The following is a 26,926-nucleotide window of genomic DNA, read 5'->3' as shown; positions in this document are numbered from 1 at the left end:
CTGTTGATCGGCTTCCAACAGTGTCCCTTGTCATTAGAAAAAAGTGTAAAGCTGGTGTTTTGCAGGGCCCTTTAGAAGTCAGGGCCCAGGGCGTGCAACCCCTATTAAACTCCTCTCTGCATTAATCATGCAAAATGCAAGCAAGCCAACCTAACACAACTGTTTCCCCAGCACTTGCCCCCCCCGAAACGAATATATTTAATGATTTATTGAGAGATTATGCCTTTATCGTCAACCGAGGATCCTTGGTGTCAATTCAAACACCAAGAGAATACCCAATTAGGGTATGGTAAAAGAAAAACCTTATTTAGTATGAACAGCTTCATGATAATAAAGCATGGCTGTGAGACAGCTTCATAGTGCTGGAGCAGGACCTCCAGACAACTGGGTAGTGCCAAAGCAGGATTGCCAGACAGCTCGGTTAGAACATGGTTGCAACACAGCTCGGTAGTGCTGGAGCAGGGTTACTGTAAAAACAGCAGGTAACCCGAATGCTGCCCCTGGGAATATGAAGGCCCTGGGGCCAGTCCCCGCTAGTAAGCTCCACTGACCTCTGCCGGCTTCCGCTGGCCTGTGCCAACCGACGCAGGTCCTGGACACCGTCGTCGTCGTCTGTTGTCGTCCCCCCGCGACGCTGTCCCCCAGCGCCTCCTTGATGCAGGTTTCCTCTGGTCCTCGCTGTAGTTTGTGCATATATTTCACTAGAAGGGGAGCAGCAGGTGAGCTGACTTAAATACCCGATCCTTGCCCCTGATAGGTCAGATAGAACCAACCTGATTGGGTGGGGGAAGGCCTCAGTCCTATTGATGGAAATATAATTGCAGGAACTCCTTTGTAAGGGCTGGCTCAGATGGCAGAAACACAGTGTAGGCAGGCAGATTAGCAGCGTAGAGGTAGGCAGCGTCTATAGAGCAGCGGTTCTCAACCTGTGGGTCACGACCCCGGCAGGGTCGCCTAAAGCCATCGGAAAATACATAATGCATATCAGGTATTTACGTTCCGAATCATAACTGTAGCAAAATTACAGTTATGAAGTAGCCACCAAAATTATTTTTTGGTTTGGGGTCACCGCAACATGAGGAACTGTATTGCAGGGTCACGGCAATAGAAAGGTTGAGAACCACTGCTATAGAGAGTTCTCTGGGAGGTGCAGATTGCATGAAGGCCCCGTGAAGAAACAGCTGAGAGGGTCTGCCTTTTTTTGTTGTTGGTTTGTTTTGAGCCTAGTTAGCCTCCAGGGACCCTTATTAGTACTCAGGGTTCACATAATTTTATATGGAAATGTACTTCCTTTAACAACATAGTAGTGGGTAGGTTTTTATTTAACTTTTTTTTTCGATTTTATTTATTCATTTTTATATAGAGAAGAGAGACATGAGAGAGAAAGAGAGAGAGAGAGAGAGAGAGAGAGAGAGAGAGAGAGGAGAAGGAAGCATCAACTCCCCTGTGCGCCTTACAGCACAGGGTTTTAATCCAACGACCTCAGGGTTCCAGGTCCTTGCTTTATCCACTGCGCCACCACAGGTCAGGTAGTAGTAGGTAGTTTTAAAAATTGTGTTCAATTGTCAAAATAAGAAATTAGCAATCTTGTGTTTTCCTCTATTTTAAAAAATGTGTTCACCTAAGATCTGGAACCACTTGTCCAGAATACATATAAAAGAGAGAAAGAAATAACAGTATGTGACATATAGTCAGTTGATTTAAGTTGGACAAATGAAGCGCCCTTTCTACAGGAGCATTGGTAGGGATACCCAAGTCTCCTTCGAGTCAGGGAAGGCTTCACCAAAGAGGTAACGTTTGAACTGGGGCTTTAAGGAATAGCAAGGGAGAAACGGCAGGGCATTCTAAGCAGAATGCATAATGCAATCCACAGCACAGAGCACAAAAGAGCTCGACGTGTCCAGCACCTCTGAGTAGCCTGGTGGCTGTTGCCTTTAATTCTCAGGGTTTGGTGACCAGAGATGAGGCAGGGACTATTTTTCTCTGCTTCGCTCATTTCTATTAAAGCTCATTGCGCAGTACTAGGCACACATCTGCAGGAGCTCAATAAATACTTGATGAACTGGGACAGGGTGATCGTGCTGGTAACCGGGGTATCTGGATTCTTTCTAACGCAACCACAGTGTTACCTTGGCTAAGTCCCTTTTCGAAGTCCTGAGGCTGGCTGTTTAGTAAGCAGCCGTGGGAGAGAAGGCGGAGGAAGGGGTTGGCCTGAAGTGTTCAGCCTTTTAGGCGCCTGGAATTGCCTTTTAGGCGCCTGGATTGGCCGCGTGGAGGGGCGGTGGGCGGTGCAGCGGCGGCGGCGGCCTGTAGAGGCTCAGTTCCTCCTCCGCTCCAGCAGGGGGCGGAGGGAGCAGCTTCCCACCGCCCTTCTCTTCCCGGCGGGCGCTGGGCGGACTGCAGCAGTCGCCGGGCGGTGATTGCAGTGGGCGCGTCGGGAGGCGGCGGCGGCGGCGGCACTCCGCGGACGAGGCTGGGCTGGGCGGCAGCAAGGCCGGCGACAGAGGCGGCTGCGGAAGCCCCTGGGTCGCTGGCGCGGGGACCCGGAGGCGGCAGCGGACCGGAGCAGCCCGATCGCGCGGGGCCATACTCCTGGGGCGGCGTCGGGCCGCGGCGCTCAGCCTGCTGGTGACCTGAGGCGGCTACAGCCGGGCGCGACGGCGACGACTACAGCGGACAGGTCAGAGCGGGGGCAGGGGCAGGGGCGGACGCGGGAGCAGCCCGGGGCCCGAGCCGAGAGGGAACCTTAGCCTGGCCTTTTGCAGCCATGTCTGACGAGGCACCGGCCGCCACTTCGTACGAGAAGTTTCTGACCCCTGAGGAGCCCTTCCCGCTCCTAGCACCCCCTCGCGGGGCGGGCACCTGCCCGAGCGAGGAGCCGGGCTGCCTGGACATCAGCGACTTCGGCTGCCAGCTCTCTTCCTGCCATCGCACCGACCCGCTCCACCGCTTCCACACCAACAGGTAGGAGCCGCCGGTCGCGGCCGCGGGGGCGGGGCGCTGGCCCGCAGCCTGCCTCCAGCCGGGGCCCGCCGCTCGGCGGCCGGCTTGGGGTCCCGCCCCGGGTCTGCACGGCCGCGCGCCCCTCCCCCACCGGCCTTGCCGACCGGCGCTTATTCCCAGGCTCTGTCCCTCCCTCCCTCCCCCCTCCTTTCACCCCTGCCCTCCCTTTTTCCTTTAGGCCGGCATTTTGCTCTCTTCCCCTTCATCTTCTGACCGTGGCGATTCCGCCCTTCCCCTCCTTCCTCGCCCCTCCCTCCCTCCTCTCTCCCTTCCTCCTCCCCCATCTGTCTCCTGCGAGTCCCAAATCCTCACCTTTGATTTTTAGTTGCTCCCCTTCCACCCGCAAAAGTTTAACCCCTTCCATTTCCGAGCCGTGGGTTTTGGATGGCTCAAAACCAATCCACGGATCTTTTGAAATGTGGCCCATTTAAAGCTATCGTGTTCTTTCCCCCCCAATTTTTAACCTGTTTCACAAATCTTTCCACCAGTCCCCCCATTTTTTTTAGTAAAGCTGTAGGAAACCAGACAATACTCTCCCCACCCTTTATTAACTCTTTACCTTTGCTCTTTAGGCCCTTCCAAAAATGTACAAGCTTAAATCTGGAAGATTCCTTCATGTAGCGCGTCTCTTAGATTTGGTCCCCCGTGGAAGGATGGAGCGAGATTTGATAAGTTTGCTTAATACGAATTTATTCAGAGGGTGCTTCCTCTAACTATAAACTTTTATTAGAAGGGAGTATTCTGGAGACTTCTCTCATGCAAGCATTTAAGTATTATATCAGATGTGGGGGACTTGAAGATGTTTTTGCACATAACCCCAACCTTTATAGGTGGATGTTTGAGATACCTATGCAAAGGCCTGGGTGGATGTGTGGAGAAAAAGGGAGGAAGAGAGGAGTCAGCTATGGAAAATACTGGAGTTCAATTAAGGAGTCTAATTTTGATTTCTGATCCAGTTTGTAATGTGAGCATGAATAGATCTTTCCACATTTTAGTGTTTTTTTGTATGTTCCCAGCTATCTTTTAAATCAGTCTGCAGCCTTACTGAGCTTCTATCAGATACAAGGGTTGTATGAAACATGTTTCTTACATACAAGAAAGTTATAATGTCTGGAAACAAGGTGCTATAATTAAAAAGTCATCCAGGATATCAATGTAACACATTTGAAAAGGAAGTGGTGTTAACTGAGGCCCAGAGAGAAAAGCCTTAGTTCAAGGTCATAAAAATGAGTTAGGCAAAACCATGATTACTCCTTTGGAGCCAGTGTTGAAACTTGGAACAGAGCTAAAGGCTCCCCTGTTCTAAATGGTTGTTATAGTTTCTTAGACTAGCTCTCAGAGGCCTATTTAACCCATCAGGTAACTAGAACGTGAGTGTCACATATTCATGAAATCAGTATGCTTAGGATAGCTTGTATTGGAAAATACTGTGAAAGAATACTTTTATTGTGCACATTTGGTATTTACATTTTGCAGCGTTGCTTTAAGTTGAACACACAGGAAAGAAATTATTTCAGAATTAGCTTGCTCTGATGGTGAGGGCGAGGGAGTGGAGGGACTGAGGCTGAGAGTAAGCACGAGATGGGTTAGGGGGGTGGGGGATGAAGCAACAGAATAATATATTTCTTACTGTTTTCTCCTCATTTTTTTCCTTGTGTCTTCCTACCCCTTTTCTTAGAAACTGGTGAAATCAAAACAACGTTGATTTCAGTTTGGTTTTTGCAGAATGGGGCAGTGAAGAGAGGAGAGGGGGAACTTCCTGTTCAACCCTGTTTTTCCAAGTCAAGCATTATTTTTCCTAGTTACTGTCTGCTTTTTTAAAAAACCTTCCTCTCCTACCCTGCTTCTCGCAAGGCTTGGAATGGAAGTAGGAGGTGTGATATATCTTGCTCTGTTCTTCCCAGCAGAGACCAGGGAGGGCAGAATTAGCGGTGCTTGGAGCAGGTGATGATTCTGCCCTGGCCTACCATGGCTTTAAAAACTTCTTCTGGAATGTTCTGCTCACGATAGTGTTTGAGAAGACCATGTGCTTCCAATCATTTCTATTCAGGGAGAAGTAAACAGCTAACTCGTGTACATGGGGCAGAATTTAGGGAGTTCTTTTATTTATATTTTATTTTGAAGTTTTATTTGTCGCCTTTTATTTTCTTCATCAGATCATTCACCAATTTGAGCAACAATCCTAAAATCATATCTATATAGTAGATAGAGTATATTCTGTTTTGGGTTTAGACATTATAAAACAAATTTCATTGAAAGTATTCAAGTATTCAATAGAAAGCTTGGCCCTGGCCGGTTGGCTCAGTGGTAGAGCGTCGGCCTGGCGTGCAGGAGTCCTGGGTTCGATTCCCGGCCAGGGCACACAGGAGAAGCGCCCATCTGCTTCTCCACCCCTCCCCCTCTTCTTCCTCTCTGTCTCTCTCTTCCCCTCCCTCAGCGAGGCTCCATTGGAGCAAAGATGGCCTCTGCCTCAGGCTCTAGAATGGCTCTGGATGCAACAGAGCGATGCCCCAGAGGGGCAGAGCATCGCCCCCTGGTCGGCATGCCAGGTGGATCCTGGTCGGGCGCATGTGGGAGTCTGTCTGACTGCCTCCCCGTTTCCAGCTTCGGAAAAATGAAAAAAAAAAAGAAAGAAAGTAGAAAGCTTGTATGTGGACAGACTCTTGACTTACCTTCATTTTGCTTCTTACTCGTTGCCTGATAAGAAAGCTGTGGAGAGTGTTTAAATATTGCTGTTGATAAGGATCTTAGGATGGTGACAATTTGCTGCGTGTTCATTTGTTCGACTCTGGGCTACGTTTGCGACCTTCATGAACCATGAGAGTCTGGCACTATTACTTATAACCCCTAAGGTTGAATGCTTGTGGTGTTTAGGTTAGGGTCACCTGTGACTTCGGTTGGTGTATTACTGGTCTAGGTTCGGTAGAAAGTAAAGTACATGAACACAGCCAGTTTGCTAAGAATTCACTTTCCTGGTAGTATCTTTTAGGGTTTTACCACCAAGGTAGGTTTGTCTGGAATTTGGGGAGAGTAAAATGAATTTCAATAAGCAAAATAATGTAAATATTTTTTTAAAATTCAAATGTCAATGTGGAATATATATAATGTTAAAGACTTTTCTTTTTTTGATGTTGGGGGCATGATTTTTCTGATATGGTTGTGCATTTTCTCTTCACAATTGTCCACTGTGACTTCCACCATCACCATCAAAAAAAAAAAAAAAGATGTCATTTTATTTTAGCAAATTGAAAAAATTATAATGTTATTGGTAGGTCCTGTAATTAAATTGTGAGATGAAGGGGGTTAATAGGAACTGCTGGATGTGTTAGTTTCTTCATCTTTCCGGAGTGCATCAGTGCTTTGACGCTGAATAATTGCGAAAATTGTGTGGGAGGAAAGTCCCCCCCCCCCTTTTGCACAGCTTGTTGGCAGGATGCGAAGTGAGCTATTGTATAAAGCAGTTACTTCGTTATGTGATTTGGAGCCCTGTTTTCAATCACTCATAACCAGAAAAACCCCAGGACTACTGTGTGTTTTTGTACCACCCACAGTTTTCCTATCTCAGGATAGAAATAGAGGTGCAGAAGAGGTGCTTGTCACAGGCGGGAGAGCACGTTCCACGAAGGGATGTAGGTTACAGAGGCAGGAGGAATTTGGTTTGGGGACTTGTTGAGACAAGTTAAGAATGGGGATCAGGTTTGGGAGAACTTTCCAGGCTAAAAAAAAAATACAGATTTGGGAGTAATCAGAACAGAAATTCTGGTAGCGTGACACAAGTAGAACTGTGGGTTACCAAGGCTGAGACATTAGCTGTACCTTTTCAATAAATTTAGCAGGGACAGGAAGGAAAGGAGATGTGGTAATATTTGGAAATAAAAGTGATTTCTTTGTCTTTTGCCATATTTAGTTTTTACTTTCTGAGAATAGAGATTTAGCTCCTTAGAAGCAACCTACAGGAAAGGGAGAAATTGGAAATACAAGGGGGGGCATCACAGAGGTAGAACGGATGAACTCAGAAGCCCAAATGGAAGAAGTTGCCTTAAAAATGACCTGGAGCCCTTCTCTCCCTGCCCCCGCCACTTCTCTCTCTCTCTCTCTCTCTCTCTCTCTCTCTCTCTCTCTCTCTCCCACCATCTCCCTCTCCCTTTCTCTTCCCCGCCTCCTCTCTAAAATTAATCAATAAATACGAAGGGGAAAAAAATATGACCTGGAATGTTTGTATTTTCGAGACTGTAGAGGAGGTAAGAGGAATGTGTAATTATCCTAAGGCAATTACAGTCCCTGGGAGGGAGTTGGGAATTTGAGTCGAGTTATGAGGGTTGTGTTCTTTGCCCCAACGTTGGACCTGGGGGCTCCAGAGGAGTAGCTGAGATCAGGGGTGCTCTGTAGGGATTCTGGCAGGGAGTCAGTGATGGAATATTCTTGGTGTGAGGGGACTATTCTCTGAGAATGAATGGCACAGATTTGGAGTGACTTTCATTAGCCGGACAGTGGGACTTTCTTCCATACTGCTTATTGGCTGGCTTCTCATCCTGAGAGGTAATGGTCAGGTTTATGCGAGAGAAAGGACTGCAGAAGAATGTATGTAGGGTGCACATGCTTTTCCTGATTTTACCAAAATACCATTGTGAAAGCCCTTTGTTTTTGGATTCTTAGGAAAAAAACAGCCTTGCAGATAAATACTCTTCTCTTTACCTTTTTTTTTTTTTAATTAAAATTTGGGCAGGAAGCCTAGTTATTGGGTTAAACCACATTTCACTTGGATTCTTTGCAACATTTTTATGGTATGGAGAAAGTCTCCTTTGTGAATAATTTTATGGTTATAGCTAGAATCTTAGTCTTAGGGAGCTTTTTCTTAGTGGAAGAAGATGTAAAGGCTTTGTAAATTTGAGTAGTTCAGTGGCCAGTGCATATACTCACTGATCATTTGTTATACATTTGAAACCAACAGAACAGTCGGAGAGAATCCCATAGCTTTTTATTATGAAAGCTTATTATAGAAAATTGTGGTCATATACAAAACTAAAGACCACTCAGTGATCCTTTTCATTCAAGATAACTCAACATTTTTATGTTACTTTTAATTTTCTTTTTATGTACATATATAAGTACTAAAAATCAGAATCAGGCCATGTGTATAATTTGTGACTAGGTTATTTGCACTTATATTCTGAGTGTTTTCCTTTTCAATAAATAGCCTGAAAATAAGATTTTTAATTATTATAAAAACTTATTAATTATTCCTCATTCTCGGAGTTGTTTATTTTTCCTTTTTTTTTTTTTGCTATTAAAATACTGTTTAGACATGTTTGTACATCTTTTTTCCAAATTTCTGTTTGTGCAAGGGGATAGATTACTGAGTTGAAAGGAATGAGCAGTTCTAAAGCTCTTGATATATACACACTACCAAATACTTTTCAGAAAAATTATGCCAACTTAACACTACCACAAGTAGTAGATAAAAGTACTTCCTACTTTGTTTTTATTGACATTGCTTTTAATAATAAAGATAACATTTGCAAATTTAGAAGATAATAGAATTAAAAATATCTCTAATAGTAAAACATACTATTTTTGTGTTTTGTAAGTGATTTAAGTATGAGCCAGGTTTCATGCTACTGTTAATTTTTATGTTTTTATTTTTTCATTTTAGAGAAGGGAGGGAGAGAATGAAGGGGGAGGAGCAGGCAACATCAATTCCCTTATGTGCCTTGACCAGGCAAGCCCAGGGTTTTGAACCGGTGACCTCAGCGTTCCAGGTTGACGCTTTATCCACTGCACCACCACAGGTCAGGCTGTTAATTTTTTTTTAAGAGAAAAGGCAAAAGACTTTTATTAATACCCGGAACTTTTTATTTCTTAAAGTCATGGATCTGGAGAACTGAGGAACATACTGATTTTGCCCTAAGGGTAACACAAAACCAATAGTAAACCAAGTCTGCAAAATTCCTGACTCCCTTGTCAGTGATTTAAGCATAAGGTTATTAAATATGGCATAGTTTTAAAAAATCATTATTTCTGAAAGGGAGATAACACATTTCTATTAAAGTTTTGCAAACTGAAAAGGAATTGTCATTAAAAACAATTATCTAACAGCTTTTCCTAGCACATGATACAGTACTTGGCACATAGAGGATTCTGACTAAATGTTTGTTGAGTGGGTGACTGAATAAAGGTTAAAAAAAAATAACTCATGCAATTTGCAGACAAAAGAGAGAAAATAGTTTGCCCAGTACACAATATAGATATAGTTGACCTGTGTCCAGGATGGAACTTATGATTACTGTTCATAGCTTTTATGTTGCTTTATTACATGACCTTGACAGTTTGGGGAATTCAGGGTTTGTTGGTCTTTTAATAAGGGAGGGTACTTCCTGCCTAGCAAGTATGTGATGAAGTTAGGTAATGTTACAAGTTATATTCTTGGATTCTTAGATGAATTTTATAATTTGCCTATTTATAAAAGGGTGTATGTGTCTCTGTGTGTGTGTTTCAGAGATTTAAAATACTTGACCTTTAGCTAAGCAGAAAAGGTGCCAAAGAATTGGCTGGGTTTCTTGAATTTTGTAAATTAAGAGCTTTGGAATTAAGGCTAGTCATGCAAAATAAGAAGGGGAGTTAAAAAATGAAATATACAATGTAAGAAAAAACTGGATTTAATAAATGTGAAACAACCTAATTATAGGTAAATAACAGGCTTTCCTTCAGGAAGTTATTATTTCAGTTCCTTATTATATTGGATATACTAAATCATTATCTTAAGGATTAATTTCCTAGGCTACTACTGCCAAAGCAATGAAAATCATCTCCTAACTAGTATAAAGCTAGTGGAAATTTACAGAAGAAAACAGATTTATAGATTTCAAGACCAAAAAAAATTATAATTCTGCAACATATTTTACGGATGAAATGTCAATATCCTTAATGCATAAAGAACTCTTTACAAAATCAATAAGGAAAATATTAACAGAAAAACGCTATAGCAGAATAGCTAATAATTTTAATTTGATCCTGCCAGTAATCAAAGAATTAAAATTGATATAACATGTTTTTCTCCCATCAGGTAAAAATTTGAGAAATGAAAATGCCAGTGCTGTTAAGGTTGTGGTGAAATGAGCACTTTTTTTTTTTTTTTTTTTTTTTTTTGTGACAGAGAGACAGAGAGGGACAAATAGGGTCAGACAGGTGGGAAGGGAGAGAGATGAGAAGCATCAGTTCTTCGTTGCGGCACCTTCGTTCATTGATTGCTTTCTCATGTGTGCCTTGACCACCGGGGGACTACAGCAGACCGAGTAACCCCTTGCTCGAGCCAGCGACCTTTGGGTCATGTCTGTGATCCCACGCTCAAGCCAGTAACCCCGAGCTCAAGCTGGTGAGCCTGTGCTCAAGTCAGATGAATCTGTACTCAAGCCGGTGACCTTGGTGTTTCAAACCTGGGTCTTCTGCGTCCCAATCCGATATTCTATCCACTGCGCCACCACTGGCTTAGGCTGATATGAGCACTTTCATGTACTGCTTTGGGGAGTGTAAACCAGTGCAGCCTTTCAGAAAGGTATTTAAGTATATTATCTTTAGAAGTGTTTGTATTTTGCAACTCAGTACTTCCTTTCAAGTAATCTATCCTGATTGAGATTATATATTTGAATAAATACCACAATTATAAACAAAAAGTTTTTATCAATATTATTTGTAATACCAAAAAATTGGATAGCTTAAGTATATTATTGAAGGAATAAGGTTAATAAATAAATTATGATGCATTTAATCAATGGAATATTATATAGGTCTTAAAATAAGTGAAAGAAAGTTGAATACTACAATATATATATAGAATGCTGGTTCTGTTCAAAAATATATATGCATACAGAAGTACCAGAATATCATGAATTAGTTATTACTGGGTATTATTGGTCATTTTAATCTTCTTAATTACTCCTTTCTTACTCCAACATCTTTGCAATGACTCCTATACCATTGATATGTAAAAGTTTTTGTTTTGTTTTCTAAGTGAGAAGAGAGGAGATAAACCCCCACATGTGCCACAACCAGGATCCACCAGGCAACCCACACCAGGGGCTGATGCTCCAATCAGCCAGGCTGTCTTCAGCACCTGAGGCCAATGCTTGGATGGACCAACTGAGCCACTGGCTGCAAGTGGGGAGGAAAGAGAGAAAATGGAGAGAGGGAAGGGAGGAGAAGCAGATGGTTGCTTCTCATATGTGCCTTGACCAGGGATCAAACCAGGATATCCACACGCCAGGCTGACACTCTATTACTGAGCCAACCAGCCAGAGTCGATATGGGAAAGCTTTTCTTTTTTTAAATTTATTTTTATTGTTTTTAGGTGAAAGGAGAGGAGATAGTGAGGTATATTCCTGCATGCACCCCAACTGGGATCCACCTGTAATCCCCATCTGGGGCCAGTGCTCGAATGCTGAGCTATTTTTAGCACCTGAGGCTGATGCAGCCAGACCAGCTAAGCTATCCTCAGGGCCTGGGGCCACACTTGAAACAATCGAGCCACTGGCTGCAGGAGGGGTAGAGGGCAAGAGAGGGAGGGAGAGAAGCAGATGGGCGCTTCTGTGTGCCCTGACTGGGAATTGAATCCAGGGCATTCATACGCCAGACTGACGCTCTATCCACTGAGCAACTGTCAGGGCCAAAAGTTTCTAAATATAAGAAACACTATTGAGCTTCTACCTGTATACTTTCATGGTGCTCTTCTCTGTCCTGCAATGACTACCCTCTTCCATTAATAATATAATAGCTGCTATGTATTGAGCACTTTTTATGTCTGCTAAGCGCTTTTATGCATTCTTATGTGATTTGCACAATAACTGTGGTTTCAAAATGATAAGACGGGCTTGGAGAGGGTGTTTCTTGTTTAAGATCGCACAGCAAGAAAGTGACCAAGTCAGAATTTGAGCTCAGTTTGACCTCAGAGCTTACTCATAACCAGCATGCTATATGTTTTGCTTATGGTGAAGGTTTTACTTGATCTCTAATTTAAATACATTTAAAAATATTATATTATAAAAAGATTCAGACAGATACACAGTAGGAAGAATAGCATAATGAACCTGACATCCCCATCACCCAGCTGCAACACTTATTCACAGGTGGCATCCCTGCTCATTATCAAGCCCTTCCTAATTATGTTGAGACAAATCCCAGACATTTCCTTCCTGTATTTTTCAGTATATAGCCTCAAAAGATAAATCTTTTGAAAACAATCATAATATCATGATCCTATCTAAAATATACTCCCATTCCTCATAACTGTATTATGAACATCTTAAAAGTTGGATGGATTCTCTAATTCCTGCTGTGGTTTTTTGTGTCCTCTTCTTAAGGTGGAACCTCACTTCCTGTGGAACGAGTGTGGCCAGCTCAGAATGCAGTGAGGAGCTGTTTTCATCAGTTTCTGTCGGAGATCAAGATGATTGCTATTCCCTGTTAGATGATCAGGACTTTACCTCTTTTGATTTGTTCCCTGAGGGGAGTGTCTGCAGTGATGTTTCCTCTTCTATCAGCACATACTGGGATTGGTCGGATAGCGAGTTTGAATGGCAGGTAGGTTTCTTCCCCTTTTATTATCTTCATTACTTCCTAAGTACAAGTGTGGATCACTGTTTTGATATTTTCATCTCTATCTCAAAGCAAATTTCTCCAGTGTTTATACAAACCTACCAAATCTCTGACAACATTGAGAATAAGATGGAATGTGTATCCTTTATTTTTTGCTACTTACTATACCTGTTAGGTTTCTGATGCTACTAACATCCTTTTGTAGATTTTCAAGTAATTTTTGTCTCATCACTACCTTTCTGTGCGTGAATCAAAGCAAATTTACTCTTCTTACATTACCTACATTATAAAGCTTTCATGTCCTTATAGACATAGCATCCTTATATCAAGGTCATGTTATATATCTCAGATCACAAATCAGTGTCATCATAAATACATAACTTTGAACCATGTTTTCAGAAATATAATTTCTCATTTTGTATTCTCTTTATATGTAGAGCTGTTTTTCTCTGGATAGTGTTCTTCCTGGTGGCGTATATATCATGTAAAACATGGCTTTGTGGCAAATTGCTTGGAACTGTTGCCTGATAATGATAATGCAGTCTATCAGAAAGCGCAGATCATCTTGTTGCCACGCTCATTTTCTGATTGGAAAAGACAGTAACATTTAAAGATGCTTCTCTTGAATACAACAAGTGTTATCTTCAACAGATCCTTGAATGTTTAATGTGTTTGAAAGCCATCCAAATACTTGAAGTTGTATTCTAAAGAGGAATTAAGTATTATTTCTTTTCAGATAGCTTTTATTAAAATGATATTGGGTGACATAAAATTAAAAATAAGAGTTTTTAAAGTTCCACTCTGCTGTGGTTAGCACTGTTAAGAGCTTGTGCAGACACTAGTCTGTTTGCATTATATTAAATCATACTTCAACTACTGTTTGGCCCTGTCCTTTTTTCAACTAGTAATATTTCGTTATTTCTGAGAGCTGCATAATAACTTGGTAAGTTTTCGTAGTGATATTTAGATTGGTTTCAGTTTTTTTCTTGTTATAAGCAATGCAGCACTGAAGTTTAAATTTTTTTTTAATTTTTTTTTCTTTTTTTGTACCTTTCCGAAGCTGGAAACGGGGAGAGACAGTCAGACAGACTCCCGCATGCGCCCGACTGGGATCCACCCGGCACACCCACCAGGGGCCAATGCTCTGCCCCTGTGGGGGCGCTGCTCTGTTGCGACCAGAGCCACTCCAGCGCCCGGGGCAGAGGCCAAGGAGCCATCCCCAGCGCCCGGGCCATCTTTGCTCCAATGGAGCCTCGGCTGCGGGAGGGGAAGAGAGAGACAGAGAGGAAGGAGAGGGGGAGGAGTGGAGAAGCAGATGGACGCTTCTGTGTACCCTGGCCGGGAATCGAACCCGGGACTTCTGCATGCCAGGCCGACGCTCTACCACTGAGCCAACCAGCCAGGGCTGAAGTTTAAATTTTTGAAGAGGAGAGAAATCATTCACAGCCTCTGTATTTTTGTGTTATATAATTCCAAAGGGTTCTGTTTTATATATAGTTGTAAATATGATTTGCATAAAAATTATTGGATTTTTCACTCCATAAGACACACGTTTTTCCCCCCATAAATGGAGGGGAAAATGCCCGTGCTTCTTACGGAGTGAAAAATATGGTCTTTTATTAAATATTTTAACACACCATTTGGTTCAGAATATTTTTTTTTTCTTACTTTCCTCCTTAAAACCCTAGGTGTGTCTTATGGTAGGTGCATCTTATAGAGTGAAAAAATACGGTATATAATTTCTTTAAAGTTAAAAAGATTGAGATAAAATTCACTATTTAAATAATTTTGCAGTATGTAATTCAGCAATTTTTAATATATTCACAGTGATGTGCATCCATCACCACAAATTCCAGGACACTTTCATCATCCCAAAAAGAAATCCATCCCTGTTAGGGGGTAGTCTCCGGTCCCCCTACCCCCATCACCTGGCAGTCACTGATCTACTTTCTCTATGGATTTGCCTTCCTGGACATTTCATATAAATGGACTCATATATGTAGCCTTTTGTTTCTGAATTCTTTCAGTTAGCATGTTTTCAAGGTTCATCCATGTTGTAGCATGTAACAGTACTTCATTCCTGTCTTAGCTCAAGTTGCTATTGCAGATATTACAGTCTGGGTGTCTTAAACAGCAGACATTTGTTTCTGCGGTTCTGGAGGCTGGAAGTCTGGGGTCAGGATGCCAGCGTGGGCAGGCTCTACAGGGGCCCTCTTCCTGGTTTGCAGATGGCTGCTGTATCTTCACATGGAAAGGGGTGGGGAGTGAGCAAGCAAGTGAGCGAGCTGTGGTCTCTATTCCCTTATAAAGTCACCAGTCCCATCATGAGTGCTTCCCCTTCTTGAATCACAGAAGCCTACTTACCTCCCAAAGCCTTGTCTTCCCTTCAAATACTGGCACATTGGTGATCAGGGCTTCAGGATAGAGATTTTCAGGGGGAGGCACGGAAACTTTCCGTTCACAGAGATTCCTTTCTGTGGCTCAGTATTCCATTGATTGTACAGATGCACCACGTTATGTTTATCTGTTCATCAACCGATGGACAGTTAAGTTGTTTGCACATTGAATTGGATGCTGCGAACATTCAAGTACAAGTTCTTACATGGATGGTATTTTTAATTCGCGAGGATATGTACTTACAAGTGGAATTGCTGGGTCATGTGATATCTTTATGTTTAACTTTTTTGTGGACCTGCCAAAATGTTTTCCAAAGTGGCTGTACCATTTTACATTCCCACCAGTAGTGCAGTCACGTCCTTCGTGCCAGGGATATGTTTTGACAACTGCATCATTCGGTGATTTTCTTGTGCGGACATCACTGAGTACACGTCCGCAAACCTGGGTGGTAGTGCCTACTTCACACCTAGGCTGTATGATCCAGCCTATTCCTCTGAGGTTACCGGCTTAGACAGCACATTACTTTCTAAAGCAACAGAAGATTAAATCTAGCAGAAAGATAATGATGCAATTGAGAAGTACGACACACACAAGGCGTGAGGCTGCTGCTGGAGTGACGTAACCCTGTTTACAGCAAACCTTTTTTAATAAGTAGAAAATGCACTCTAAAATAATGGTATAATGATAAAAAGTACAGTATAGTAAAAACACAAACCATGAACAGTTATTTCTTATTATCAACTATTACATACTCTACCTAATTCTATGCTATACTTATTGTACCACTGGCAGTACAGTAGGTTTATTTACATTAGCATCACAACATACATATGAGTGAAGTGTTATGCTTTGATGTTATGAGTGCTAAGATGTCAGTAGGCAACAGGAATATTTCAACTTCATTACAATCTTATGGGACCACCCTTATATATGGGGTCTGTTATTGACTGAAACATTTGTGGCACGTGACTGTATCAAAGTTCCAGTTTCTCCACCTCCTTGAAGACGGCACTTGGTATTGTCTGCTTTGGGTGTAGCCATCCCGCTGTTTGTAAAGTGGTATCATTGTGGCTTTGATTTGCCTGGCCCTGAAGACTGATGATGTTGAGCATCCTTTCTTGTGCTTATTGGCCATTTGAATAACTTCTTTAGAAAAAAATTTTTGCTCAAACCTGTTGCCCTTTTTAAATTGTATTATTTGTCTTTTATTGTTGAATTGTAAGAGTTCTTTATGTTATGGCTACTAGACCATTATACTACATACGATTCGCAGAAATGTTTCCCATTCTGTGTGTTGTCTTTGCACTTAATAGCATCTCTTCACTTGGTAAGTGTCCTTTGACACACAAAATTTTTTATTTTTTTTACTGAATTTATTGCGGTGGCATTGGTTAATACCACCAATTGTTATTGAGTTGTTATTGAGTGTACAACTCAATAACAAACACATCATCTGTGCACTGCACTATGTGCTCAGCACCCAAAGTAAAGTCCTTTCCACTATCATGTATCCTCTCTTGGCCCTCTTCCACCTCCCCTCATCTCCAAAAGTTTTTTCTTTTCTTTTTTTTAAGAGAAAGAGACAGGAAGGGAGAGAGAGGAGAAGCATCAACTTGTTGTGGCACCTTAGTTGTCCCTTGATTGCTTTCTCATATGTGCCTTGACCAGGGGCTCCCGCTGGGTCAATGACCCCTTGCTCAAGCCAGCGACCTTTGGGCTCAAGCCAGTGACCATGGGGTCATGTCTATGATCCCATGCTCAAGGCAGCAACTGTGGGCTCAAACTGGTGAGCCCGTGCTCAAGTTTGCAACCTCAGGCTTTCAAACCTGAGTCTGCAGTGTCCCAGGTCGACACTATCCACTGCACCATTGCCTGGTCAGGCCAAAAGTTATTAATTTTAATGAAGTCTAATTCATCTGTTTTATTTCTTTGAATGCTGTACTTACGATGTTATCTTTAAAAACCTTCTTAGGTTTTAGTTCTATCTTTTAGGTCTTTGATCCATTTTAGTTACTTTCTGTGTGTGGTGTAAGATAGGGTCCAGATTTATTCTTTTGCATATAGATATCCAGTTGTTCAAGCACCGTTTGTTTGAAAGGCTATGTTCTTTTCTTATCAAATGGTCTTGGTACCTTTGTGGTCATTGATATATAGGTTTAGTTCTGGACTGTCTAATTAATATAGATGTCTATCCTTATGCCAGTATTATACTGTTTTTAATTAACCTGGCTTTGTAGTAAGTTTGAAATCAGGAAGTGTGAGTTCTCTCACTTTGTTCTTTTGCAAGATTGCTTTGGTTATTTGGAGTCTCTTTTGTGATTTCATATGAATGTTAGGATTAGGTTGTCCATTTCTGCAAAAATGGCTGTCAGAATTTTGATTGGAATTGCATTGACTCTAGATTGATTTGGCAAGGTACTGCCATGTAACAGTATTAAATCTTCCAGTCTTGGACAAGAGATGGGATATCATTATTTAGTTCTTAGTTTCTTTCAATGGTGTTTCATAGTTTTCAGTGTCCAAATCTTGTGCTTTTTTGATTCAGTTTATTCCTAAATATTTCATTCTTTTGATGCAGTTGTAAATGGAATTGTTTTCTCAATTTTTGGATTGTTCATTTCTACTGTATAGAAATACAACTGCTTTTTGTATTTTGATTTTATATCCTGCAACTTTGCTGAACTCTGTTGTTAGCTTTAATAGTTTCTTTTTTCTCTGTAGATTTCTTAGTGTTTTCTATATTTAAACTCCTGTCATCTGTGAATAGAGAGGTTTTTTTTCTTCCTATTCAATCTGGATAGTTTTTTTTCCTTTCCTTGTTAAATTGCTCCGCCTCAATCTCCAGTACACTGTTGACTAGAAGTGGCAAAAGCAGGCGTTCTTTTCTTTTTTCTAATCTTAGGGAAAAGCTTTCAGTCACTTTTTCACCATTGACTATAATGTTAGCAGTAGATTTTTTTTAAATAAAAGCCCTTTAACATATTGAAGAATTTCCCTTCTGTTTCTAGTTCAGTGTTTTTATCTGAAAGTGCATTAGATTTTTGTCAAATGCCTTTTTTTTTTGCATGTATTGAGATGTTCATGCAATTTCCCCCATTCTATTAATATGATATTCAACATCAAGTGATTTTTGTATTTTGACTCACCCTTGCATTCCTGGAACTCATTTTAACTGGTATATAAACCTTTTAATATGCAGCTGGATTTGTTTGCTAGTGTATATTTTGTTGAGGATTTTTACATCTGTATTCAGGGGGATATTGATCTGTAGTTTTCTTGTGATGTCTTTATATGGCTTTGACCTCATAAAATGAGTTAGGAAGTGTTCCCTTCTGCATAAAGTACTGCAATAAAATTTTCTCATTTCACATACAAACTTTGTCATGATCTTCATAATGACTCTTTTAATGACTACATAATATTCCTGGTACTGGATGTGCCGGAACTTGTGAAACCATTCCCCTGTGTACATGTGCTTAAATTGTTTTCCTGTTAAAGGTAACACAGAAGTGAGAATCTGTGTGTGGGTACCTTTTTATTCTTCAGTGCCTCATTTTTTAAGCTCACACTTTGTATTTATTTATTTATTTATTTATTTATTTATTTTTACAGAGAGAGAGAGTCAGAGGGACAGATAGGGACAGACAGGAACGGAGAGATGAGAGCATCAATCATTAGTTTCTCGTTGTGCATTGTGACACCTTAGTTGTTCATTGATTGCTTTCTCATATGTGCCTTGACCGCGGGCCTTCAGCAGACCGAGTAACCCCTTGCTCAAGCCAGTGACCTTGGGTCCAAGCTGGTGAGCTTTTGCTCAAATCAGATGAGCCTGCGCTCAAGCTGGCGACCTCAGGGTCTCAAACCTGGGTCCTCGGCATCCCAGTCCGACACTATCCACTGTGCCACCACCTGGTCAGGTCACACTTTGTGTTTAAAAGCAGACTACAAGACTGTTGATAAAACGCTACTGGATAGAGTCCTGATAATCCAGAGAAACATTTTTCTGCTTTATTTCATGTCCATAAAGAGTTCTTCAAATGCTGCAAAGTGGCAGGCATTTTTAAATTGCTGACTTCTTCCCTCATTTCATGAGGAGTTACAGTGGAGCTCTGTCCTCAGCCATTCACTGTTAATGCACGTGACTGAGTAGAGAGCACTGGAACAAAAATCAGGCCTGCCTTGGTAATGTGTTTTCCCACTTATGAAATTGGAGTGTGGGTACTCTGTTGCCATGGATATTTGCTATTTAAATATGCTGAGAGGTTTAAAATGTGCTCTTGTTTTTGTAGGACCTCATAATGATGAGCAGTAGAGTATCTAAGAAGATAATTACAGATTGTGTGTTTGGATTAATGTAGACTAAAAATTGTTGACTATAGTTTAAAAATCCGTGTTGCTCCTGTTGTGATTAAAAACTGCATCTGTTTAAATCTTTTCTTTTTTAACAGATGTTTTCAGTTACTATTAAAGTAAATATAAATGAGTCAATAGAGTGTGGAAAGATGCTAACTATTTAATAAGGCAGGATTTTGACCTTTGAATGAAGTAGCATCTTAGCATTTGAAATAGCCTTAGATCATTTTGCTTTGCTGATCATTTTCTTTGTTTGCAGTCCTTTGGTTATTAAAGATATATGTGACTAGCCTTAGAGCTTGAGAAATTATTTTACTGTGGAGCAGGAAAGCATAGAAAATTTAAAGAGTGAATAATTCCACTGTCATCCTTGAAACCTAGAGGTGCAATTTGAAACTACATATCAGCTGTTACAGAAATGAGCTTACTCATAAAATTTTGCTTCATACTGCAGAAAATAGGGCAGAGTTTGATTTAATTCTTCCTATGTGCCACAATTACTGATTATAATATAAATATACCAGATAATGTTGTCTATGTAAAATATGGGATGAGAATTATTAAGCATTTTTATCCTGAAATATATTATCGGTAATAAAATGGAAAACTGGTGGTCTGATATTTATACAGGAGCCATACAGTTGATTGTCATGTATATCTGCTGCTCTCATCCCATATCTCCAAATGATTTTGAAATTTCCAGTTGGATGACCTGATTATTTAATGCTAACCTATTATCTGATGCTGAGTCCTTGATCAGTAATGAAACTTCCAATTATAGTGTTTCCGTGGGAAAAAAATAGACTCTGTGACATGTCCTAGAATGTAGTGCAAAACAACTATTATCATTTCAAAGGGCACTTGTTCTTGCTTCTCACATTATCACTGCAAACTCTCCATCTTCTCTCACTCCATAAACTGGCAAGACAAGATATCCTTGCATAGTTGAAAGCACTGGACTTGTGTGCTACTTTAGATATTGCCACTAACTCTGTGATCCTCTCTAGACATCACTTTTCCTTATTTGTAAAATGAGGGTGCTAGACTAAAAGATCTGTAACATTGCGTTAGGTATCTTGTTCTAAAAATTGAGGTGTTTAAGTGCATCACCCTGGATGGATTGTGTGACGGAAATGTTGCTGGTTTTCTTCTGGTCTCCAGTTGGTCGTGAACAGCCTTGTAAATTGTTTTCTAACTTTTCTGATCTCATTTTTCTTTCCAGTTTTGCTTATCTTAGTCCGGGCCTAGATCAAACAGGAGCTTCCTGTCTATTTCTAGCCTTTCTTTTTTCTTTTTTTCTTTTTTTCTTTTTTTTTCTTTTTTTTTTTTGTATTTTTCCGAAGTTGGAAACGGGGAGGCAGTCAAACAGACTCCCGCATGCTCCCGACCGGGATCCACTCGGCACGCCCACCAGGGGGCGATGCTCTGCCTATCCTGGGCGTAGCTCTGCTGCAATCAGAGCCATTCTAGCGCCTGAGGCAGAGGCCACAGAGCCATCCTCAGCGCCCTGGCAAACTTTGCTCCAATGGAGCCTTGGCTGTGGGAGGGGAGGAGAGAGACAGAGAGGAAGGAGAGGGGGAGGGGTGGAGAAGCAGATGGGCGCCTCTCCTGTGTGCCCTGGCTTGGAATCGAACCCGGGACTCCTGCACGCCAGGCCGATGCTCTACCACTGAGCCAACCGGCCAGGGCCTTATTTCTAGCCTTTTATCATTCTTTTTTGTCCCCAAGTTGCTTTTGAACTATTCTTTTGAGACCACTTTCATCAAGTTACTTCTACTTAGGGAGTGTTATTGGCTTGCTTCCACATATCCTGTAGGTTTCTGTTTATTCTGTTAGCTTTCACATTTCTAGCACAATTTTCTGTTTTAATCATACTGGTTTTTTCCATCTGTTTTACTAAATTATTCTCCTTACCCGAATACCTTTTCCTTTCCCCCCTCTGCCACTCTGAGAGATTACCTTGTGAAACTTAACCCAGCTACCTGAGTAACATGACATTCTCTGAGGGTTTCTGCCACCATTTTTAGGGTCCAAAACCATCACAGGATATGGAAAAAGCTAAGTATGCCTATCTATTAAGTGTCACCGATGTGCTGCACATATTACCTAATTTCAACCTTATAACAGTTCTCTGAAGTGTATGGCATTAACCATAACTTAAAAGGAAGGTTCTGAGGCTCAAAGGAGTGAACCAACATCCACAAGGACACACAGTTAGTGAGCAGTAGAAGCTGGGATTTGAACTCTGTTTGGGATCTTGTTACTTTTCCCTAAAAAAATGATCAACGAATCATTCGTTGCCTTTTTTACACCCCCTCCCAACAAACACATAAACATAATTAAAGACACAGATTTAAGTGCTTAACATTATCTGGCACCTAGCATATATTTGCTAAATATTTCCATGGAAAATTTTTTAAATTTGAGCACAGATATTTTGAGAGTTCTTTCTCTACCTAGTTTATCAAAGGGGCATGAAGTAAAGGAGGCCTTTCATCTGATGAGTGTTTCATTTTCTTTCAGGAACCCTAGGGAGATCTTTAATGGCGTAATGTGATTTGAACTCTTTCAAAGGGAAAAAGTAAAGTATATTCTTTTTTGATATTAAAGGCTGAAAAAGAGGTAGCCTTCATGTGTATGTTCAGTAATCATCCTTTCACGACAGTGACTAGGTAACATTAGGGCTAAGGGTGAGCAATTCAAACAGCATTGTTAATGAGATTTTAAAGGAAGTCATACAAATTGTTGGAAGTTACTTATAGACTTGGATTCATCAAGGACTGTCAAAGTAAATGTGGTTTTTAAGAGTAGTAGTTTAGACAGTTCCCTTCTAACACGGTGGTTACCCTGCATAGTGACCAGCCCTATTTTTGTGACTTCATTCTTCTCTTCTATGCGGTTGATTCCTTAATACCCAGCCCCCTGGTAGCTTTCCTAAGCTTTAATCCTGCAGCTTCAACTTACTGCTAGATCTTTCCATTGGTGACCTGTCATATCAAACCTAACATTCAGCATTTTCTATGATGTATAATTGTGTGTTTATTATTGTGTTGTGTTCCCGAGTATCAAGTTTTTGTGTGAGCATCGTGACTTGCACTCTTTGAGTCCCCTGTACCTATTGTAGTGCTTTGGGTAAAATAGGAAGCCAAATACATCAGTTGACAGTGTCTTTATGACAAAAGTAGCTTTTCTCTTTTGGTAACTTCAAAAACCTAGTTATTCATCCAGAATTCCGATATAACTGCAAAGTCTTAGAACCAAGCAACAACAAAGTTCTGTTTTGTACCTTGTAAAAACAAAAGCTTTATCTTTGAAAATGGTTATGTACTTCTTGTAAAAGAGAATATTTTATCTTTTTGATAAATGAGTTAAACACATTTCTTTAAAATTGAACCCTTTCTGAGTTTTGGAGGTGGTTAGTGGATGTGTGTTTATTAACTTGATTGGGGTGATGGGTTCAGGGTATATGCAGATGTCCAAACTCAACAAATAGTATACATTAAGCATGTTATAGTTCTTTGTATATTAGTTATAAATCAATAAAGCTTTTAAAATTTATCCTAACTGGCTTTTAATAGGCTACAAAATTATAGCACATATTTTTGCTGTTCATCTCACTTTAAACTGATTTTTCTGTGTAAGAGTACTTAGGTCTCAGGTACACATCTCCATGGCATTTGAACTGTTGATTGTGTTGTGTGCCCATCACCCAAAGTCAGATCATTTCCATCACCGTTGCGTTTCTTTTTTGCCTCCATGTTGTGTCTTACCTTTTTTCCCTCTAGTTTTTTTTTATATAATACTTTCAGTCTTAAAAGTGTTTTGCATTATATTAAGGGCATATTTTAATCACTTTAATTGTTTTGGAATTGTTAATACCAAACTTGAGGGCAAGGACAATGGTTGGTTTGTCTTTATGTTGGAGTATGTCTAGAGCGGTGTCGGGCCAACAGCCCGGTGATGGCAACTCGCTCAGACTTCTGAGATGGAGACCAGTGCTCCTTCTTCATTATGCTTTGTAGGCCCTGGCCTGCCTTCACGTTATGAACTAAAAGCCTAAATGATGATGAACTCTTTAAGTTAATGTTTTAACAGGTCTTGGTAATGATTTTAAGCTTTGGAAAAGATCTCTCATTGAACAGGGGACTGCATACAAAGAGTATATTGATTTTGTTGCACTGTCTAAAATAGGAGTGAATCAGAATGAATGTCTTCTGATTTTGTCTTTGTCATTATGAAAGTAATTTTTAATAAGTATAAAGTATGTTGTATTTAAAATACATTTTAAACAAATTTTGCTTTCTTTACCCATTTTTCCTTATTTTTATAAAGTTACCGGGCAGTGATATTGCCAGCGGGAGCGACGTGCTTTCTGACGTCATACCTAGCATTCCAACATCGCCTTGCCTGCTTTCTAAAAAGAAAAATAAGCACCGGAATTTAGATGAACTTCCTTGGAGTGCGATGACAAATGATGAGCAGGTAGTGATCTCAGCATTCTTAACTAAGAGCATGTATGTAGAGAACATGCGAACCTCGGTTTATTGCCTGTTTAAAGTCACAGAGTAAATGTGGATTGCTTTAGTAAATCTGAATTTGAGCTATAACTTTTTATAGGGAACAAATATACTATTAATTGCTTTGATATTAAACACGTTATAAATGATGCACTAAACGATCAGAGGTCTTGGCATTGATCTTGTTTATTACAATTTTTCATCGCATAGGTGGAATATATTGAGTATCTGAGTCGTAAAGTCAGTACTGAGATGGGTCTTCGGGAGCAACTTGATATTATTAAAATAATTGATCCTTCTGCTCAAATCTCCCCTACGGACAGTGAGTTTATTATTGAACTGAACTGTCTTACAGATGAAAAACTGAAGCAGGTATGTAAAGGAAATACAGGTTGTTCAGCTATTGAAAATATCTTTGTTTTATAACATACGTATTTAAATAATCATATGTAAATACATAGATAATTAAGATCAAAATCACTGCTGTGAAATGTAATATTAGAAAAATGGCACTGTTTGAGAACACATGACTTTAAGAGGTTTTAGGTACGACCTGGCCGGGCAGCTCAATTAGTTAGTGTTGTCTCAGTACACCAGGTTGCAGGTTGGTCCCTGGTCGGGGCACATACAAGAATCAAACAGTGAATGTATAGGTAAGTAGAAAAACAAATCAGTGCCCCCCCACCCACATTTCTCCTTTCTCTCTTTCTTTCTCTCAGACTCCCCCTCCCCTCCCCTCCCCTCCCCTCCCCTCCCCTCCCCTCCCCTCCATAAAATCAATCAATAAATAAAAGAAGTTTTTAAAGAGGTTTTTGGACATCTCACCTGGCAGGATGTTTCTGGGATCCTGTGGATCTAGAACCTGCTTTTTAGCTGTGTAGGCTTTGACACTTAATTTCACCAAACGAGGAGTGTTACCTTAAAGTATAGATTTATCCTTCTCAGCTTAGAAAAGACTGATTGACAGAATGAAAATATTGATTATTGAGAGGTATGCTTGAATGAATATCTGAACTGAAGGATTTAAGTAGGCTTATGGAGTAATTGAGCCTGGCTATGGTAAAACATAATTAATTTTTTCTTCTGCTATTCTGAAGTATACATTTCTGGTATCATCTTCTTTTTTTTTTTAAATTAAGTGAGAGGCAGAGAGACAGATTCCCGCATGCACCCCTACCGGGATCCACCAGGCAAGCCCCCAACCAGGTGATGCTCTGCCCATCTGGGGCCACTGCTCTGTTGCTCGGCAGCCAAGCTATTTTAGCACCTAAGGTGAGGCCATGGAGCATCCTTAGCACCCAGGGCCAACTTGCTTGAACTAGTCGATCCCTGGAGAGAGAGAGAAGAAGGGGGAGGGGTGGAGAAGCAGTTGGTCACTTCTCCTGTGTGCCCTGACCAGGAATTGAACCCAGGACTTCTACACACCAGGTCAACGCTCTGCCACTGAGCCAACTGGTTAAGGTTTTGGTATCTTTTAAATACAGTCTTTACTGCTCTTTTTCGCTGGTACATAGCTAAATGAATACTTGTGTTCTACTTTTTCAAAACATTTTCACATTTATCAATTATGAAACATTTTTCTCAATTCAGTATTTCTCTCGACAGACATACTGTAATTTTCTATATTCCAGCCCATTGTTCATTAGTGTGGTAAATTGATGCTTTGCATTTGAAGACAGGAACCAGGGGCCCTAGCTCAGATTTAAGAAACACCCTAATGTAAGCTATAATTAGCAATTTACTTAAATCATCTTGAGTGGAGCCCTTTCAAAAATCTCATCTGTTTTATTGTTAGTTTCTCTCTCTCTGTGATATTATTCTATAATCCTAAATTCTGGGGGCCGGTAGCATTTCCATTTACTGATTTTATTTTATGTGCTTTGGAAATCTGGCTCCATAATACATATTCTAGAATTTTGAATATTGTCAAGAGGTTTTTTTTTTCTTCCCTTATCTACTGCCTATGGATATCTGTAACACTTTCGACAGTCTTTTAAATTAAGTCCAACAATCTTCTTTTCCCCAGTATTTTGAGGGTAGAGCATCAAGTAACAACACTAACCAGTTTTTGCCCGCCTGCTCCAAGGTCAGAAACTATATCAAGGAGCATAGCCCTCGCCAGCGGCCCGGGAGAGAGGCCTGGAAGCGAAGCAACTTCAGTTGTGCCAGCACCAGCGGTGTGAGCGGTACCAGCGCCAGCAGCAGCAGCGCCAGCATGGTCAGCTCCGCAAGCAGCAGTGGGTCCAGCGTCGGAAACTCGGCTTCAAACTCCAGTGCCAACATGAGTCGAGCACACAGCGACAGCAACTTGTCCGCAAGTGCAGCAGAGCGGATTCGCGATTCAAAAGTAAAACATCTAATTCATACCAAACTTTACCTCTCACTCTTAACATTAGTACTCCCTCGTATAAATTCCTTGAATGTTAAACTTATCTTGCTATCTAGATGCCTGTGGGTTTTGGCCATGATTTTTTTTGTCTTGTATTCTTTCATTTAATATAGATATATGCAGATCTGTTTTCTGTACAATATTTGGTTCTATCCAGTAATCCTTCCAAGGCATTCTATTGGTAATGTTCCCCAAAGTAGATTTAGGTAAAATAGATCTTTGTACACTTTATAGACTAGCCAAACTTGAGACATCATTACTGATTTCAGTTTTCAGGCCATGCAGACAATTCAAAAGACACATAAACGGGGGTTAAGGCGATAAAAGTGGGCTTTTATGAAAGAAACCACAGGATTCAGAAAAATTAAACTGTATTTTCTTGTATTAGAGCCACAGTGTGAATAGTGATTGTGCTGAGGACAAAGCTCTTGCATCTTCGTGCACGGAACTTCTGAAATCTGCAGTGATTGCAGGGTGGGTGGGCTAGCAGCTGGTTCAATTGAACAAAGCCCTCTAGGCTGAGTGCTTTGAAAAGCTGTCGTGGCTGCAGGTCACTCAGTTTTATCTGATTTTTTTTGTCTGTTTTAAGTAAGATAAATTGATGGAAACAATGAGTGAGTCTCAGGATTGCGATTATTGACTGCATCTGACAATGAGTGGATCTCACTATATTGCTGGT

At 40.8% G+C, this 26,926-nt stretch overlaps 1 protein-coding gene and 1 long non-coding RNA gene across 2 annotated transcripts in view; one reads left to right on the top strand and one right to left on the bottom strand.

Moving 5' to 3' along the window:
• LOC136386046 (uncharacterized) overlaps positions 1-26,926 on the bottom strand; it is a 394,494-nt gene that overhangs the window by 64,415 nt on the left and 303,153 nt on the right. The window lies entirely within an intron of this gene.
• Positions 2,543-26,926, top strand: part of FAM199X (family with sequence similarity 199, X-linked) — a 30,038-nt gene continuing 5,654 nt past the window's right edge. The window contains exons 1-6 of the mRNA XM_066357600.1: positions 2,543-2,680; positions 2,766-2,964; positions 12,357-12,576; positions 23,674-23,823; positions 24,069-24,230; positions 25,945-26,205. Coding sequence (XP_066213697.1) covers positions 2,768-2,964; positions 12,357-12,576; positions 23,674-23,823; positions 24,069-24,230; positions 25,945-26,205 — 990 coding nt within the window. The 5' untranslated portion in view covers positions 2,543-2,680; positions 2,766-2,767. The remainder of the gene's footprint in view (positions 2,681-2,765; positions 2,965-12,356; positions 12,577-23,673; positions 23,824-24,068; positions 24,231-25,944; positions 26,206-26,926) is intronic.

This window comes from Saccopteryx leptura, chromosome X, assembly GCF_036850995.1.
Source record: "Saccopteryx leptura isolate mSacLep1 chromosome X, mSacLep1_pri_phased_curated, whole genome shotgun sequence".
In the NCBI taxonomy this organism is placed as follows: Eukaryota; Metazoa; Chordata; class Mammalia; order Chiroptera; family Emballonuridae; genus Saccopteryx; species Saccopteryx leptura.
Note: the sequence above shows the minus strand (reverse complement) of the source record. Positions and strands in the feature narration are given on the sequence as shown.